A 17,871-nucleotide genomic window follows, 5' to 3' on the forward strand; every position below is an offset into this window, starting at 1 on the left:
GTGGTGGTGGGGGGTGAAGCATTACCAAACACTTCTAAAATATCCATGTTTGTAAGAATATCCTGATTTGGAGAACTCTGAATTACAAATTATATCCAGTAGAATGCACATAAGCTTCCAATGAAAGCACAAACAGTTGGGAAACAGTTGTAATTTACTGGAGAAGAAATGATTATTATAAAACTCATGTGGAATTGCTAATCTATTAAAAGTAACATCATTAATAACACCTGGATTTGATATCTGGAGCTAGAATTGAAGCACATCTCTTTTGGAAATGTAATAAAATGAACAAGATAATAAAAACGATCGGCAAACAGGCATTATTAACACAGTAATACATCAAGTAATCTGGTAGATTCTTCAGCGCTGAGGCAACTGGAGAAAAGTACTTTGCCCAAGGAGGGATAAACTACAAGGAATATTAACAATGACACAGTCATATTTTGTTGTCTTACGTTTTATTATTATGTAAGGGCCAGAACATTTTTATACCAAAAGTATCAATCACTTTTGAATCATCTTACTTCATGCTACATTTAACAAAAAGAGGCCAAATAATATCTTAATTATATCATTTTTAATTAATTATGACATGTCAATGAACTAGACTATGTGTATGCCCCATCTCCCATAATCTGACTTGTCAACCACCACTGTCCAAGTATGCCTAAAATGGAGAAGTCAAATCAATATGTGCTAGACATAATGTATGGACAAACAGGCAGGCCAGGCATGAAGATCATAAAGTGTCAGAGCTAAAACTCTGAGCCTGAAATTTTAACATCAACCTATCCATACAAGAGTACTGTGAACAATGGCATATTATATACATTCTTTGTGTTTAATACTCATCTATTATGACAACTGAAATTATTGTGCAGAAAATAGTGACCTTCACCACTGACCTTTTGCCCCCCAAATCAACAGGCTTCTTTCCTACACAAATGTGTAAGCAATCCACAAAGTTTGATCCAAGTTTAACATTACTAGGTAGAAACCCTTTTACTTCTTTCAATCTTGGTGACCTTGACCTTTGATCCAAAATCAAAAAACTTTTTTCTTACCCCAAATGCAAGCCATCCACAAAATTTGGTTGAGACCTGTCCTGTGAAATGAATGTTGTGTGGAAATCATTTTCCTTTTTTAATCAGTTATCATCACCACAGGCATTTTGTTGCAGAAATCAAGAGTCCTTCCTTTCTCGAAGTGCATGCCCTTCACAAAGTTTGGTAACCATTGATACAAAACTCAGGTTAATGTATGGAAATAGTTCCTTTGACCAGAGTTTACTTATCGAATACAATGGACAACTCAAGTTATTGTGTGGAAAATAATCAAACTGTGTAGAAGAAAAACAAGAGAAATTGGTAATACACCACTCCCTCGATAACTGGTGCATTGACAACTCAGGAACCTGCTTATAATGCGGGGTCAGGCGTGGATCCCATTTATTAAACCAGAAAATACCCAAAAATGAATCCCTATTTGTTGAACCTGATGAAAATTGCTATCAAAATTGATAACAGAAACTTTGATATATCGCTCCTTTTATCGCAGAAAACAGTAGATATGACTTGGAAATTTTAATCAACATTATGAAATATTAATTTTAAATAAGAAGTCCTATAATTTGTAACATTTTCTTTTCAAATGACATTCTTAGTATACTGCAAATAATAATATTCAAGGACATTTTGATCATTGAAAATGTCACACCTAGTGGAGGCAGTACTCTAAAAAATAAATACCAATTAAATTTTCTAAAATTTTCAATTGATATTTGTGTTCTAGTTCCATCTTTTAGTTCCTTTTAAGTGTAATCATCATAAATGCAATGTGCCATCTTGTAATTAAATGTAAAATGTGTCAATCTACTGTAACAGCAATGTCCACAAATGTTTCTCTCAGAACCTAATTATGTGCCTGTGGTTTGATATCGGACTAGCGGAAGCATTTGTTGCATTGCTGCACTAAATAAAAAGTGAACCTACTGTTCTATTATCACTTTATTTACATCTTTTGAGTCAAATAAAAGAGATGGAATAAAAAAAAATTAAAAGGCATACAAATCCAACATGCTTAAAAACCAGTGGCTCCAGTCATATGTTAGGCAACTCATTGAGTTGATCAATCAAACACTGTTATAAATTTTATTGTGCATGTAATTTAACTAAACTATATTAAATTAAACTACTCAATCATAACTGTGATTATTGATAGCAAAACAACCAAGCGAAATGAGTACTTTGTAAAATAAAGAGCTTTGTTTCACAGATACGGACCATGTAGAAATATCCTCAAGGATAATAAGACATTTCACTATTACTTGCAATGAAATCATGACATCAATATTTTACAAACTGAAAAATAAAAAACTTGATTTTCAATGTAGACGATTGCCTCACAAAATAAATGTTGAGTGTTTTTGATAAAAAGGAATCTTGTCTGGTAGTGTATCAACATTTTTAGTCTGGTTCCCTGCTTCAGAGACTCCTAGTTTTAAAAAATATTATTATACATTACTCTGGGAACCAGACCAATCAACAAAACATGAAGTCATCAAGTAATTCACAAATGTTTTTTGCATACATTGTTTGGTTACTGAAACCAGTTGGAATCATGTTATCGATCTTTCAGATGTTGGACATTTTGAAAATAAATGTAATTATAAAGAATAATAAACAACTTCATCAGAAAAAGTGCTTTATTAAAACGTTTTCTAGACTCAATTATAAAATGAGGATTCAGCCATTAAACAGCCCAGTACCCCCTCCCCTAGCGGTTTTCTGGATGTCTAATCGGTTTTTGGGAGGTCCCTCAGTAACTCACGCCCTCGCTTATAATGGGGTCTGTGTTTTTTTGGACCTTGATGTGCTGAGTTATTTATTGAGGGAGAGGTGTAGATGGCCAACATGATAGCCTAATACATTCAGGCAAATAAAAAGTGTTATAAAAGTACACTATCTCGTGATTGGTTGATCACAAATCTCAATTATATTCCAAATTCCAGAAACCAAATTTATACTGATAACCCACTAAACATGTGCTACCTTAGCTTGGTCTTTAGCAAAACAAGACATTCTCCAAGTAAAGTTTCCACACCTAATTTGCAAGGATTATCTGCTAACGAAGCATTCTTGTTTACATTAAGATAGAAAAGTTTTGTGCATGCATATAAATTACTGTTGAGGAATGCTGAGGAATGTTTTATATATATATATATATATATATATATATATATATATATATATATATATATATATATATATATATATATATATATTTATATAATTAAAGTATATATTTGACTAGCAAGATTTATTCCCAAGCCCAATCACTTAAGAACTTGTTGGTACCCCCATTTTATTACATACCTAGAAACTTGGATGGAGTGCGTGTAGCCATCATCTACTCTGACTGTTGACTTCAGGAGGGCGGGACCACTTCCCAACTCATAGCTGAAAGTATGCACTGGTGAAAGTTAAATTTTATCTTCACAGTCTAAAAAGAAACTTACTTGATCTGTGGTTGCACAACAGTTATACCACAAATACAGATACAAAAAATGTGTATGTCCCAAAATCATCAAATTTTAGAAGAAAAAAAACCCCTGCTTATCTGCGTTTACATAGAAATATGCACAACAAATTTCATTTGCCTACCTGAAGTGGATTATCCTTAATCCTGCAAGCAATATTTTTACCAAAAGTTACTGAACTGGCACCATTTACGGTATTTTCAAATGTTTCCCTAAGCCATGATTAAAAAAAGTCCATTTTTACTTGTTTGTGTTATCATGCTCACAATCCTGGACAGCGTTAATAAAAACTGCCAAGACAAAACCTTTGACTAAAAAGTCTGAGTGCTGACTTTCAACATGCTTACTGGAATGTGACAAGAAAGTCACTAGTGCCACTAAGTCCAAAAATGTAAGCAATGATCTTTGCATAGCTGCCAACCTTCCAGGCTCACAATTAGTGAAAATAGGGATAAAAAGTCATGAATCTGGACATGAATTCGTGAAAAATACCATGACAATAACTCCATCCACTCTGACCACTCCATCCACTCTGACCGTCAATATTACACTATATCAAGTTTGCAAAATAAAAATAAAACACTACATATATGCAGAAATATTTATTTATCAAGACATGATACTGTGGCAGACTTGAACTTCCTCAACTGCTTGATCGTAAATTTGTTTTCTAAACAGTTCCGACTTCTTGCCTGCTGGTTGATCTTGGAGACTAAAATTGCTGACAAATTTTCTGCAGCTAAGGAGGCATTAAAGTCTGTCTTATTTTTCCTCACTAAAGAAAATACTCTTTCGCTGTCACTGTTGCTGTGAGGAATGCACAGGAGCTGCAGCATTTTTGGTTCTTCCACAGGAAAATGTGGAAGCGACTTTCGAGTCCGGGAACATTTGTCAGAACAAATGTTTAGCATGGTCTCCAGCTGATAAAGATAGATTGTGTTCGACAAGAAAGCTCACAAATAATGCTTCAGCACTGGTAGCCTGCAGGTCTTCCACCAATGGTTTAAAATATTCCAGAGCTGAAATCTGCGGATTCTTAATTTTCCCAACTTCGTGTTTTTTGCAACCGACATTCTTCCTCACATCGTCTCTGCAATGGCACACTGAGTGCAAAAAGCATGAATGAATATCAATGTTTAATGGCAGAATGCACGGCCAATTTTTGATATATTCCAAATTAAACTTCACTTTTTGAGTAATACATTTCTTTTTCCTTGGTGGTGAAGACATTTTCAAGATCTTACATGCAATGCTGAACGTAACTCTAATCAGTGTTTTGACGCATGTGCGGAGCAAATTTCCAGTTAGGCCCCAGTTTCTCTCAAAAGCATTTGTAAAATTACTCTTATACATATAGATTAAAAAGGCTAAAATGCTTGCTACAGGGCCAACTGTACTAATCGGCTGTAGATCTACTAATATCGTGACCAGCAGTACCGGACCGTTTCGGCAACTGTGAATATCACGACTAGCGCTTAACGGGAAATTGGTTATTTTATTAAAGATTTAAAATAATTGAGGATTGGAAAATTCATGAATTTTTGGCTTATGGCATGAATCCGTGAATCACTGAAAAAGTCGTGAAATTCACACCAAATTCGTGAGGGTTGGCAGCTATGCTTTTGACTCAAACCCAATGAAAATGAGTCTGGCCTTAAACTCCAACCTTTAAAAACATTTGGATATGTTGTCACACATGCACAATATTATTTCATTTTCTAATAAATACTGCAAGAAGTATTTTAAACCTTAGGTCAGTGTCACCATTCATTACAATATACCCAATATAAATCATGGAGGACAGATAAACACCATTCTCATACAGAATAGATACTAAATAAATACTACAATTTTTCAACACCTTGAAATGGCCATCTTGCTTGAGGTATGATCAGCTGAATTTTCATTTTGGACCAACTAAATCTTCCGAAGAAAAAGCAATTACTTCATTTTCAAGGTGGCAGCCATGTTGGAGGTTTGATCAGCACTATTTTTATTTAGAACTAACTACATAAGAAATTTGTTCTCATGAAGTAGCAAAAACAAGGGTTTTGGATGGCTGCCATAGTGAACATACTGAATGTACAACCTAAACACCATTTTCATTCACTGACTTCTAACTTTCCTAAGTCACCCACTACAAAATGAAAAATTACTACACAAAAAAGTGTCTGACCTATAAATGACATTTTTGCTATCTATATTGGCATATAACTTAATATAAAAATGAAAGTGTAGAAATAAAAAAGTTTGGCAAAAGCTCTGCATTACATTGTCCTCTTGCTTCACTTTTAACCAGAATTTCAGACAAATGATAATAAAACAAAATGTACATGTCTCTCTTTTCACTATATAGCAGATTTTAACTTATTAGTATTATAGTAAGTTAAATTAAGCAAATACTGAAACTGTGGAATATTCACAACAAAATGTTTTCATGAATATAAACTAAATGTAAACTTTCCTGCATCTGGGTCAATGACTGAAAATAATTCCATTTCATTGCAAATTTTTGGATGTTTTTCTCGTCAGAAAATCTTTTGAAATTACAATCATAATCCCAGATACCTTAGTTCCAAATATCCATCTTTCAGTCCAACAGAGAAGTAGTCTGCCCCTTGGAGCTGTTTTCCTGACAACTCACCCTGCCAGACAATGACACCATTTGGCTCAGTGGTTTTGATGTCAAATGAGATTGCCTCCCTTTCTTGGGTATTGGTATGTGGCAGTAGATCCTTAGAAAATTCTACAAACCCATTGCCTTCAACTTCAATGCTTGTGCCCAGGCGTACCGCTAAAAAGAAAATGGGTTTTGTAGTTTTAAAATAAGCTGATCAATTAAAAAAAACTAAAAAACCATAAATTTGTCATCTTGTCTGCTGCAAATATTTATTCTCTGGAGATATTATGTTCTCAAGTTCTTCCACTAATACATGTTCTCTTGATGAACACAGAAAAATGGACTGTAGACAATATAATTAATCAAGAATATTGTCTAATCCAAAAGAAGAAAAGAAGAAGAGGAAGAGGAAGTGGAAAAAGAATGCAAAACAAAAACCTGATGGAGAAGAATCAGATGATAAAAAGTAAAATAAAAATGATAATGATGATAATGATGACAAGACCAATATATGGCATGTATTGCCTTGTGTAAAACTTGTCCAACAGAAGAAAATAAACGTAAAATATGTGACTGTAAATAGATATTTAAAAATGAAGGTGTGAGGGGAGAAAGCAAGTATATATTAAGTTTAACAGCACATCAGTATAGTACTGGTATCAATTAAAAGTTGTGTTCCAACTATGTACAGATAACAGATTGAAAAAAGAGATAAACCCTTCCAAATAAATGTTAACATGTAGTGAAGAATTACAAGCTCACCAACAACAGATAAAATGTGTGATACAGTCATCAATAAGGGTAGCATCTTCCAATCAATCAATTACTTTAATGACTTTATTATTTATATATCATCATCCAGTGTCTCACCAATTGTACGCTGATGACACCCAATTATACAAATCTAGCCACCCAACTGAAGTTGATGCTACCATCCAAGGTGTAGAGAGGTGCATTTCTTATGTGAAATCATGAATGACATGTAACAAGCTGCAGATGAATGATGATAAAACTGAGACCATTCTGATCACAACACAAAGACTTTCTCATTCACATCCTTTACCTCAAACAATAAATATCAGCAACGCCAACATTAAATTCACACAATCAGTATGAAACCTAAGTGTTACTCTAGACAGTACTCTCACATTGCACCAACATGTCATGAACATATGCAAGGTGGCATATCTTGAGCTGAGACGCATCAGCTCAATTCGCAAATATCTTTCAGTTGATGCCACTAAAACACTTGTATGTTCATTAGTACTTTCAAGACTGGACTATTGTAACTCAATTCTGTCTGGTTCATTTCAATATCTACTCCAGAAACTTCAAAAAGTTCAAAACACAGCTGCTCAGATCATACTTAGAGTACCACAATCAGAGCACACCTCCCCATTGTTCTGTACCCTACAATGGCTATCCATTCGATCCAGAATCAAACACAAAATTTATTCTCTGTGCTATGTTTCACTGTCGGACTCTAGTCCAACATACCTATCTGACCTCACCCATGTGTACACACCAGCAAAATACTTCCGCTCCTCTTCTGACAATCGTATGTTCATTATTCCAAGTATGAAAACAAAGTCATATGGTCAGCGTTCTTTTGCATACCAGGGCCCAGCAACATGGAATGAATTGCCCACTGAACTTAGACACAAAGACACAGTGATCACATTCAAGAGGGCTCTCAAAACTCACTTATTTCGACTGCTAGAACAAACTTAAAGACCTAATAATGTTTCCCACCTGAAATATTCTCAGCATGTTTTTTATTTTATAATGTTTTTCTAATTTCATGGTGTTTGTTTTTGTAATAATATTATTAGATGTTTTTTTTTTATCTTATAGGTGTTGTCTAATGTTGTAAAGTGCTTAGAGCTTCTAAAGATTAGGCGCTATACAAAGTCCTCATTATTATTATATATCAACTTTTCTTTTTAAACAAGAGCCCAAGAGAATATGATATCATGTATCATACTTATAAATATACATAGGTCTAAAAAAAAAGATCTTAAACTATGGGTCATGGCCCACTCATGGACTGCAAGATTGCTGCAGGTGACATATTAGCCATACGTAGAATACACCAATGTGGGTCGCAGGTGCAAAACGTTTGAGAACCATTGGGCTAAAAGACAAATGTATTAGCCATGTGAACCAAACACACACACACAAAAACTATTCTGACACCTTATCTGTGTACCGTTGTCAAAAATATTAAGACAAGGCCTATGTTATAGCTCCACTGAGTGATGGCCCTAGTTATAGATCCACTGAGTGATGACACATGTTACAGCGCCACTGAGTAAAGGCTCATGTTATAGCTCCACTGAGTAATGGCCCATGTTATGGCCTCACTGAGTAATTACCTTTGTTGTTGCTCCACTGAGTAAATGCCCATGCTATAGCTCTGCTGAGCAATGGCTGAGTAATGACCCATGTTGTAGCTGCATGTAGTGATGACTTATGTTATAGCTCTACTGAGTAATGGCCTAGCTCTACTGAGTGATGGCTTCACCTACACCACTCCCTCAATAACTCGCGCCCTGATAACTCGCAAACCCACTTATAATGCAGGGTCAGGCATGGATCCCATTTTTTAAACCTGAAAATACCCCAAAAACTGATCCCTATTTGTTGAACTTGAAGAAAATCGCTATCAAAATTGGAAATGGAAACTTTTATGTTTTATTCGAACCTTTAATCAACACTATGAAATATCAATTTTAAAAACAGATCATACAAGTTTTACATTTTATTTCCAAATGACATTAATTGTACACCGCAATTAATGATATGTAAGGAAATTTTGATCAATGAAAATGTCACTTACGCCAAGTGGAGGCAGGACTTTAATAAATAAATACAAATGAAATAATGTTTTTATCAATTGAAATTTGTGTTCTAGTTCTATCTTTTAGTTCCTTTCAAGTGTAATTGTCATAAATGCAACGTGTCCTCTTGTAATTAAATGTAAAATGTGTCAATCTACCGTAACAGCTATGTCCGCAAGGGTTTCTCTGAGAACCTAATTAAGTGCCAACTGTGTTTTGATCACTGACTTGTATTGTTGCATTGAATTAAAAGCTGCCCTCCTTTGTATTATCATGATAATTATGTCTTTTGAATCAATAAAGGTGGTGCAATAAAAGAAAAGTTAAAAAGCACAAAAATCATACATACTTAAAATTTAGCAGCCTCGGTTGTATGTTGGGTGAATTCACTTCATTTGATCAATTGAACACTTATAAATGTTATCGTGTAAGTAACATAAACTACCTTAAATTAACCGACTCTTTTATGAATGTGATCAAAGATAACAAGGCAGCCAACTGAAATGAATACTTTGTAAAATAAAGAGCTTGATTTCACAAATACGGACCATTGTGGGCAAGTGAGTTTCAGAGAATTATTGAACTGGTACATAGATATATCCTCAAGGATGACAAGAAGTTTCATTATTACTTCCAATGAAAACATGATATCAATATTGTACTAACTGAACAATACAAAAATTGAGTTTTGATGTAGACGATTGTCTCACGAAATAAATGTCGTGTGTTTTTGTACAAAAGGAATCTTGTTTGGTAGTGTATCAACAGTAAGTCTAATTCCCTGCTCTGTGGACTCCCAGTTTTGCAGGATACTATTAAATACCACTACGGGAACCATACTCATCAAGAAAACACAAAGCAGTGACATAATTCACAGATTTTTCACATATATGTGATGGTTGTTGAAACCAGTTGGAACAATCTTTCATATGTTGGACATTTTGAAAATAAATGTTATTTAAACTTCATTAGCTAAAGCACGTGATTAAAAATTATTATTGACGTGATTGTAAAATGGGATTCAGTCATTAAACAACCAAGTTAAAATAATATTTAAGTCATGTGCATCATTATTTGTTTTTTAAAATCGTGTCTTTCATCTTGTAGTATTTCATGTTTATATTCATAAGGGTCATCTTTGTAAGCTTTTAGGTGATAATTGAAGTTCACAATTTTAAAATTTATTTTTTAATCATCACCATACAGTCAATTCTGTGCTGACATGCCATTAATCCCGATACATTTGAGTGGGGAAATGGGTAAAATACATGGTGAGACAATACTCATTCCACATTACCTGCTTCACAGTTCTTTCCCATGAATCCTAGAGGACAGTCACAGCGGTATCCATCAGCTGTGATGCTACAGGGAGCCTGGTTCTTGCAAGGAGTCTGGGTCAGGCAAATGTTGATCTCAATATCACAATTTACACCTGTTTAATAAGGAACAAAATTAAAATTCTTCAGTGACAAAAAACTGAAAAAGATGAAATTCACACTTAAATAGCTCTTAGCTAGCTCCCAATATCAAGCAGAGGATCAAAGCCAAGTTTTCACTGGCATACAAATCTGGTCATCTTAACAATGCATAATCCAACATTTCAAATGGGGACTTTCCTGAAAGAAGGAATGATTTACAACAAAAAATAACTTTGAATTATTTTTTCTTAAAAGGTGTTGCAACTTGATATAGATTTTGAACATCTTGGTATATCTCATCATTATAATTTATAATGAATCACAGAAATACTGATTCTTTTCCCATTGTTGGCTGAAGGCACATTAATCAAGTAAGGACAGTACTTGTACCACGTTAATGCATTTTTAACATTATGAGCATTTGACTATTATATATCCCTTGCTACCAAGGTTTCTCACAAGAGAGACCAGACCTTAAAGAAAGGCCACAGTAACCTGTACCAAAGTAGTGCATTTCTATTATTATGTTTCCATTACCACCAAAGGTCACCACAAAAGAGACCAGCCCACAAAAAGAGGCCACCATGTCCTGTAACACAGTGGTACATTTTTACCATTATGACTACCATACCCAACACAGTCCCTAGACCAGCCCTGAAAGAAAGGCCACCATATAATGTGTGAAGGGAGAGCATTTTACCTTCATGTCACCTTTGGTGCTTAAATTCCCTCACAATAGAGATGAACTCCTCTTGTAGAGATGCCACTGCATCTTGTTGTTTCTACCATTATATTCCCTTTTTTCATGAGAAGCCAACCCTTTAAGAGAGGCCACAGTATCCTGTACCAATGTAATGCAATTTTACCATAATGTTCCCCTAGCCACCAAAGTCCCTCACAAGTGTGACCAACCTTTGAAGAAAAGCCACCATCCTATACTATGTAGAATATTTGTACCATCATGTCTCCCTTGCCACTATAGTCTCTCCCAGAGACAAACTCTTGATGAGATGCCACTATCCTATACAACGGTAGTGCACATTTATCATTACATGCCCCTTCCTCACATGAAAGGCCACAGTATTCTGCACCAAAGGAGTGCACCTTTACCATGACATACCCCTTCCTCAAAAGAGAGACCAGCTTTTGAAGTGAGTCCACAGTTTCCTGTACCAAGGTGGTGAATTTTTCTATCAAGTCACCCCCTAAGAATATTCTTCTTGTAAGTCATTTTTTTTCTCTAGGAAGAGGTGGTCTCATGATTGGTACCATTGTATTCATGTTCAAAGCTTTGGTAATTCATGTACATCATCTCCAAGAAAGATTACATATTACTTCCACATAATCTGTCACTGTTTGAAACTGGTATTAGTTATTAAAGTCAATCTAAACTGAACAAGAATCTCGCAAAGAGACTGATGCCAAAAAAATTTCCAAGAATTCAAGATGACACCATTTCTTACTTTTAACTGCAGAGTGTTGAAACCATGTCTGATATTTGTTAAGCACTAACAAGATTTTTTTTTCAAATTGGCCGCTGTGGCAAACATACTGGGTGTAAGACTAGTACCATTTTCATTTAGGGCCAACTTGATATCATTAGAAGTCTTTTTATGAAACTCAGTGTGAGTACAACCATCCATTCAGAAGGAATGTCACATCAACTCTATTTTCATTTAGGAAAACTAGACATTATAAGAAGCAGTTTGGTGAACTCTCCATGTTGATATCGCTATCAATATATAAATAGCAACATCAAGACATTGGAGGTCATTTAATTTAGAGCCAACTAGATATCATTACAAGTCTTCTGGTAGAAACTCCATATTAAGAAGTATCCATAACAACATTTTCAAGATGGCTGCTATGATGGCCATACTGGACATCAGATTGGCACTATTTTCATTTAGGTCCAACTAGTCATCATAAGAAATGTTCTGGTGAAAACCCCAAGCTGATATGACTTTACATTAGGGATGTGTAGGCTGCAATAAAATGATTTTCAAGATGGCTGCCATGGTGACTATATTGGTCATCAGATGACCAACTATACATAATGGGAAGTCTTCTAGTAAAATCCCCATGCTGATATGACCATCCATTCAGAATAATCATTGATAGCAAGAGTTTTCAAGACTGAATCCTGGCAGGCAGCCATACTGGACATCAGATCTGCACCATTTTCATTTAGGACCAGCAAATCATGGGAAGAATGTCTTGGGTGGAGTAGCAATAATAAACTAGTCCTAGTAGATGGATGGACACTGGAGAACAGAGATATCCAATACTTCAGTGAAGTTCAAGGAAATTCATTTCCTCCTCAGGTAAAAGCTGCTAAAAATATTATACCTGTTAACTTGGATATAATTGATATTCCTTCATCCTGTTTTATAACTTGTGTTTTAAAGAAGACCTCATGAGAGAATAACTTCTGCATAAAGCTACCCACATAAAGTATTATTATCATTATTATTATTATTGATGTCTTACAATTTACTTCAAGCTGACTTTATTTCTCAAAATATTTGTCCTTTACATCTACTTCTTTTAGTGGGCTGTGATTTTTTTTATGTAGGAGATACTGGCCAGTATTTCAGAGGAATCAACTGTAGCAAGCACACACATGTAATCTTACACAAGCCAGCTGTTTCAACCTTCAAAGTGGTGTTATACCTCCAACATGCAAATGAAGTGAGATGTCAGCTTAGAAGCGATCAGTCGATCCATTCAATTTGGACTGGAGTTTTGACTTTAAATTATGATGATTTTCATTTATTTAATTTTCAGCAAGCAGATGGACAAAAATGACAACCAATTTTCGTTTTCTCTCGAGCCAGCCTGATTTTTCTCTAGTTAGGAAAAATTCTTTCAGTGTTACTGAGTCCACACAAAGTTGACTTTACAAGAATGGTAGAATGTGTATATTCATATCCTTTTAATTTGATTCCAACCACTGAAATTAAGATTTCCATCCATTATTGAATTTCATGCAATAATTTAGTTGTTTCAATTTGGTGTCTTATCCCTGGAAGACAATGCACACTTAGATATCCCTGCATATTTTAAATACCAATTCCAATGGCTGAAATTCCCATTTCCATCCAATACTGAATTTTGTTTGATATTTTGGTTGTTTAAATTTGGCACTGTATCATAGAAACATAGAGCATGCTTAGATATCTTGACAAACTTTCATTAGTGAAGCCAAGCCAACTTGCTGTATGCCACTTGAACTCTTCCAGGTAATGCCTAATCCAACCATGATTCATTAACATCTTTAATCCTTTTCACATTATTTAATATCCATCTCAACAAACTTTATACATTGAAGCTAAACCGACTCTGCTGACAGAATCTAAGTAATGTCAGTTGTTTTATGTGCCTTGAGCTCTTTAACAATCCAAACACAATTAACTATTGCCTTTGATCCTTTCTGAAATACTACCGAACACACACAGTATGATTACTTTTAGAATACTGTCCAATTAACAATTAATTGGCATGTTTGTGTAAGTCAGTTCACAGTCACATGATCACAGGAAGTCTTTACCATCGATATAGTAACTGGGAAGCAAGGTGAAGAAAAAAGGAAAATAGAAATTACTGTATAGAATTCTTTTAATACTAACTTTGAATATATAGGAGATTTCAATGACTGGCGAGAGACATCCCTCATCGCAAGACAAAAACTCTTCTAGTTGGGAGTTTCACATGCATGATACATCAATGCAATTAAATTTTCTTCCAACAACAGTTCTGATTATTACTACTCAGTGACCTTCTTCATAAACCTGTGGGTGGTTGCACCTTTAGTTGTATCTATTTGGTCCTCACCTGTCTAAAAGGGAGAGCAGATATACATTTATAATCAGAGCCAAGTATGTTCTCACAGGTACAATAACACAACTGAAAGTCAACACCATTAGCTGATTCTTTCTGATATTTACTCCAGGAGAGAAAGGAGGGTATGGCTGTAGGGATGGCATGTAACATAAGAGTTTGTGGATAGGGGTGTGCTGCAAGGATCCTCATGAAGATAGCAAATTGTGCATTACAATATTTTTTAATTCATATACTAGTTACTGGCTACCTGTAGATTACCTTACTTACAAAAGTAGCCAACCATAAAGTGGCAATTCTTCTGCAAACAAACCATTGCCAAGGATAGTATGGAATTCTCAAATGTCCCAATGAATTTTAATAACATGAATAAACCTGTGGTGATCAATTCTGAACATATTTATATGAGATAATGATCCAATCATGTACTGAAATGATGAAAAAATACTCATTAATATACTCCTTGGCTTAGGAAATAGACTCAAACAGTAATTCTCCAGACATCATTATCTAGAAAGTTACCTGCCCTATTTTTCCTTTATTTGTGTTGGATGGTGGTCAGACACCTGTAATCAAGGCTAGTTAGGTCCTCACAAGTGCCAAAACTTCCAGTACATCTCCAGATATCATTATCTTGGAAGTTACCTCTCTTTGCCTGTGTGTGATGGTAGGACAGACAGCTATAATCAAGGCTAGTTATGTCCTCGCAAGTGCCAATTCAGACAGCACATCACTAGTTATTATCTTAGATGTTACCTTCACATAGTTGTGTGATGGTAGGCAGACACCTGTAATCAAGATAATTATGTCTTCAGGGTGCCATAACACAAGTGTTCAGCTTTAGCTATACCTGTCTGATCCTCATGTGTGTGAGTTGCAAAGACTCCTCTCAACTGGACGAGCTGGTGCCATAATAAACTTGTGAACTTGAACCTTAAATTATCTGTATATTCCATCTTTTCATCTTACCTGTAAGGGTGGGTGGGCAGATACATCTGTAATCAGGGCCAGGTAGGTCTTCACAGGTGCTCCCATTGGCACATGGCTGTCTCTCACACACTCGGCTTTCCCCACAGTCCTGGATATTGGCACTCTCCAATGCATCCTTCACTAGGCCAATTGTCCTTTCATTCACCCGCAGCTATAATACAAAATAAAACCATAATGATCCATCATAATATCTCTTAAAAGTTTGTACCTACTTTGTCATATATGATTACATTTTATACAACTATATTCTTATTATTTCTGGCAATATATTAATTTTCACAACAGAATTAGAATTGCAATGATTAGATCTTCCCAAAATTTTGAAAATATCAGTCAAATTTTGTGACTGACATTTCGCTGAGAGTTTGTCAATAATTCTGAAAATATAGTGATATTTTGTGATTGTAATATCACTGACATTTCAATAAAAAATATCAATAAGATATAATAAAATTTATTGTTTTGTTTCTTGTACAATTTGAATGATTTTCAGCAGCATTTATATTTCCTGTTTCTGATAGCTGTAATTTTATTGTTCATTTTGGGCACAATAAATTCTTTTGACACCTTTCCTTGTTATATTTCTTTTTCAAATCTTTTGTTGTTGTTGTATTTTTGTTTAACTTCAAATGGATTTAACTGTCCTCAAACAAGTTTTCTTGTTTTTCATTTTAAAACAGAATTTTGCTTTTCTCCTGACTTGAATCTGATTTTCCTTGATCAGGACCATATATTTAATATCATCTGAAACTTTTTCTTTCAATAATGCTCTATCTGGTCCCATTCCGTAACGAGCTTTCTAATAAGTATTTGTTCCATTTATTATTTAAAAGATGATTGCTGTAAAGAGCTTTCTGATTGGTCAAAATTTTGTCCTTGCCCAATAAAGTGTTCCTTAATGGAAATTGATGGGAATGAGCATGCTTGCTAAACATGGCGATTTGAATTTTCGAGCAGGATACGAGATCGAATAACCATCTGAAAAATGTGCAGCAATGAGAACAGCTTGAATGCAAAGTCAGTGGGAACGTAATTGGTCAATCTGTATAAAAACTGAATGCTAGGACTAGCATTTGCTTTTTGTGCCATAAAGAGCTTTACAGTAGCAGCTAACATGCTAAATAGGATAAGGCATTGAACCAGGATGATTTCAAAGCTATAAAACTCAAAACTGATTAACTTCCAGAATGAATTTATGGAGGGACAACATAAAGATCACTGGTGAGAATTGTTGCAAATACCCATGTCTATAAAAGATAGACATATCTTTGCGGAATTTTCTTGGCTCACACATAGAATCATCTTTCAATATCAGAATATTCTAGGTGTGTTAGAATTCACTGTAAAGTAAGAGCAATTATATCATGATAAACATTTGTCATGGCTGCTTATGGAACAAGGTCTAATTCAAGAGACCACAACAGCATCATGGTTTGTACATTAATCACAAATCATTTCTACAGTACAAGTAACATAAGGCAGGCTCCTAGCATTTCTTCTTTTCATAATCAATGTCTCAAATGGATGCTTTTCTGTAATTTTGCATTATTTTCACAGTTAAATTTTTCAATTCAGATTATTATTTTATATTTTACATATCTTTATGTGTTCACAGATGCCTGTGCATATATTCCAGGCTTGACACTTTGATTCTTAAAATCACTTAAATATTTTGCATCAAGCCAGATTCTTCACATTATGTTGTATATACTGGATATATTGTACATAACAAACAGAAGGCCTCGTGGACACACAGTACTAATGGTATGGAAAAATGGGAACCAGCCTGGAAATGGGTGAACATAAAAACCTAAATCATATTTGATAATGTCTGTCAAAATAAAATTTGATTCATTTCAAAAATTATTGTGAATATTTATCACTGATTGCCAATATTGTCTAAGAATCATTAGGCAGTTTAATAGAAATCTGAAGCAGATTTTTTATGGTTTAGACAGAAAGCGCTTAAAAAACCTGTCTGAAATCCACCTTAAGTACACCTGGAAAATTTCGCATGGAATGGGCCATTACCAAATTCCATATGAACTATTTAAAAATTCCATATGGACCATTTACAAATTCCATATGGTATATTTCCCAATTCCATATGGACTATTGCCAAATTCCATATGGATTATTCACAAATTCCATATGGATTATTGCCAAATTAAATATAGAATTTTAATTTTATTTCATATGGACAACCTACAGATCTCATGGACTAATTTGCAAATTCCATAAAATTCTCCATATGGAGTACGTAAAGAATCCATAACATTTCCATATGGATACAATGAAATCCATAAGAGTGGTTCAGCTATAGAATAAAAATTTCCATATGGATATTTCTGTAAAGGTATGTATGGATTCCATATCCAATTCATATGGAAAATTTCAACAGCAGCCATATTTGATGACAGAGGGGCATCATTTGAATAACCTGAAAGGTGTTCAAGCAAAGACCTTTCTGTCAAATTCTTTTAAGTGGTTATTTTCAGTAGTTAATAAAGGTTTTCTATTTTTAGAAATGTCAGCCATATTTGATGACAAATTGGCATCATTTGGACAATGTTAAAAGTCCATCATGCCTAAATACTTTTTGTAAAATTTGGTCAAATTTTG

At 34.5% G+C, this 17,871-nt stretch overlaps 1 protein-coding gene across 13 annotated transcripts in view; it reads right to left on the reverse strand.

Moving 5' to 3' along the window:
- Window positions 1–17,871, reverse strand: part of LOC149781703 (basement membrane-specific heparan sulfate proteoglycan core protein-like) — a 438,170-nt gene that overhangs the window by 13,812 nt on the left and 406,487 nt on the right. For all 13 annotated transcript variants that reach the window (XM_089935800.1, XM_089935795.1, XM_089935799.1 and 10 more), the window contains 4 exons: window positions 15,229–15,400; window positions 10,299–10,433; window positions 6,110–6,335; window positions 3,378–3,461 (listed from right to left, as the gene is read on the reverse strand). In XM_089935800.1, the coding sequence (XP_089791926.1) occupies window positions 3,378–3,461; window positions 6,110–6,335; window positions 10,299–10,433; window positions 15,229–15,400 (617 nt within the window). The remainder of the gene's footprint in view (window positions 1–3,377; window positions 3,462–6,109; window positions 6,336–10,298; window positions 10,434–15,228; window positions 15,401–17,871) is intronic.

The sequence above is a fragment of the Sinohyriopsis cumingii genome, chromosome 15 (assembly GCF_028554795.1).
Source record: "Sinohyriopsis cumingii isolate HCF-2022 chromosome 15, ASM2855479v2, whole genome shotgun sequence".
NCBI classification, from domain to species: Eukaryota; Metazoa; Mollusca; class Bivalvia; order Unionida; family Unionidae; genus Sinohyriopsis; species Sinohyriopsis cumingii.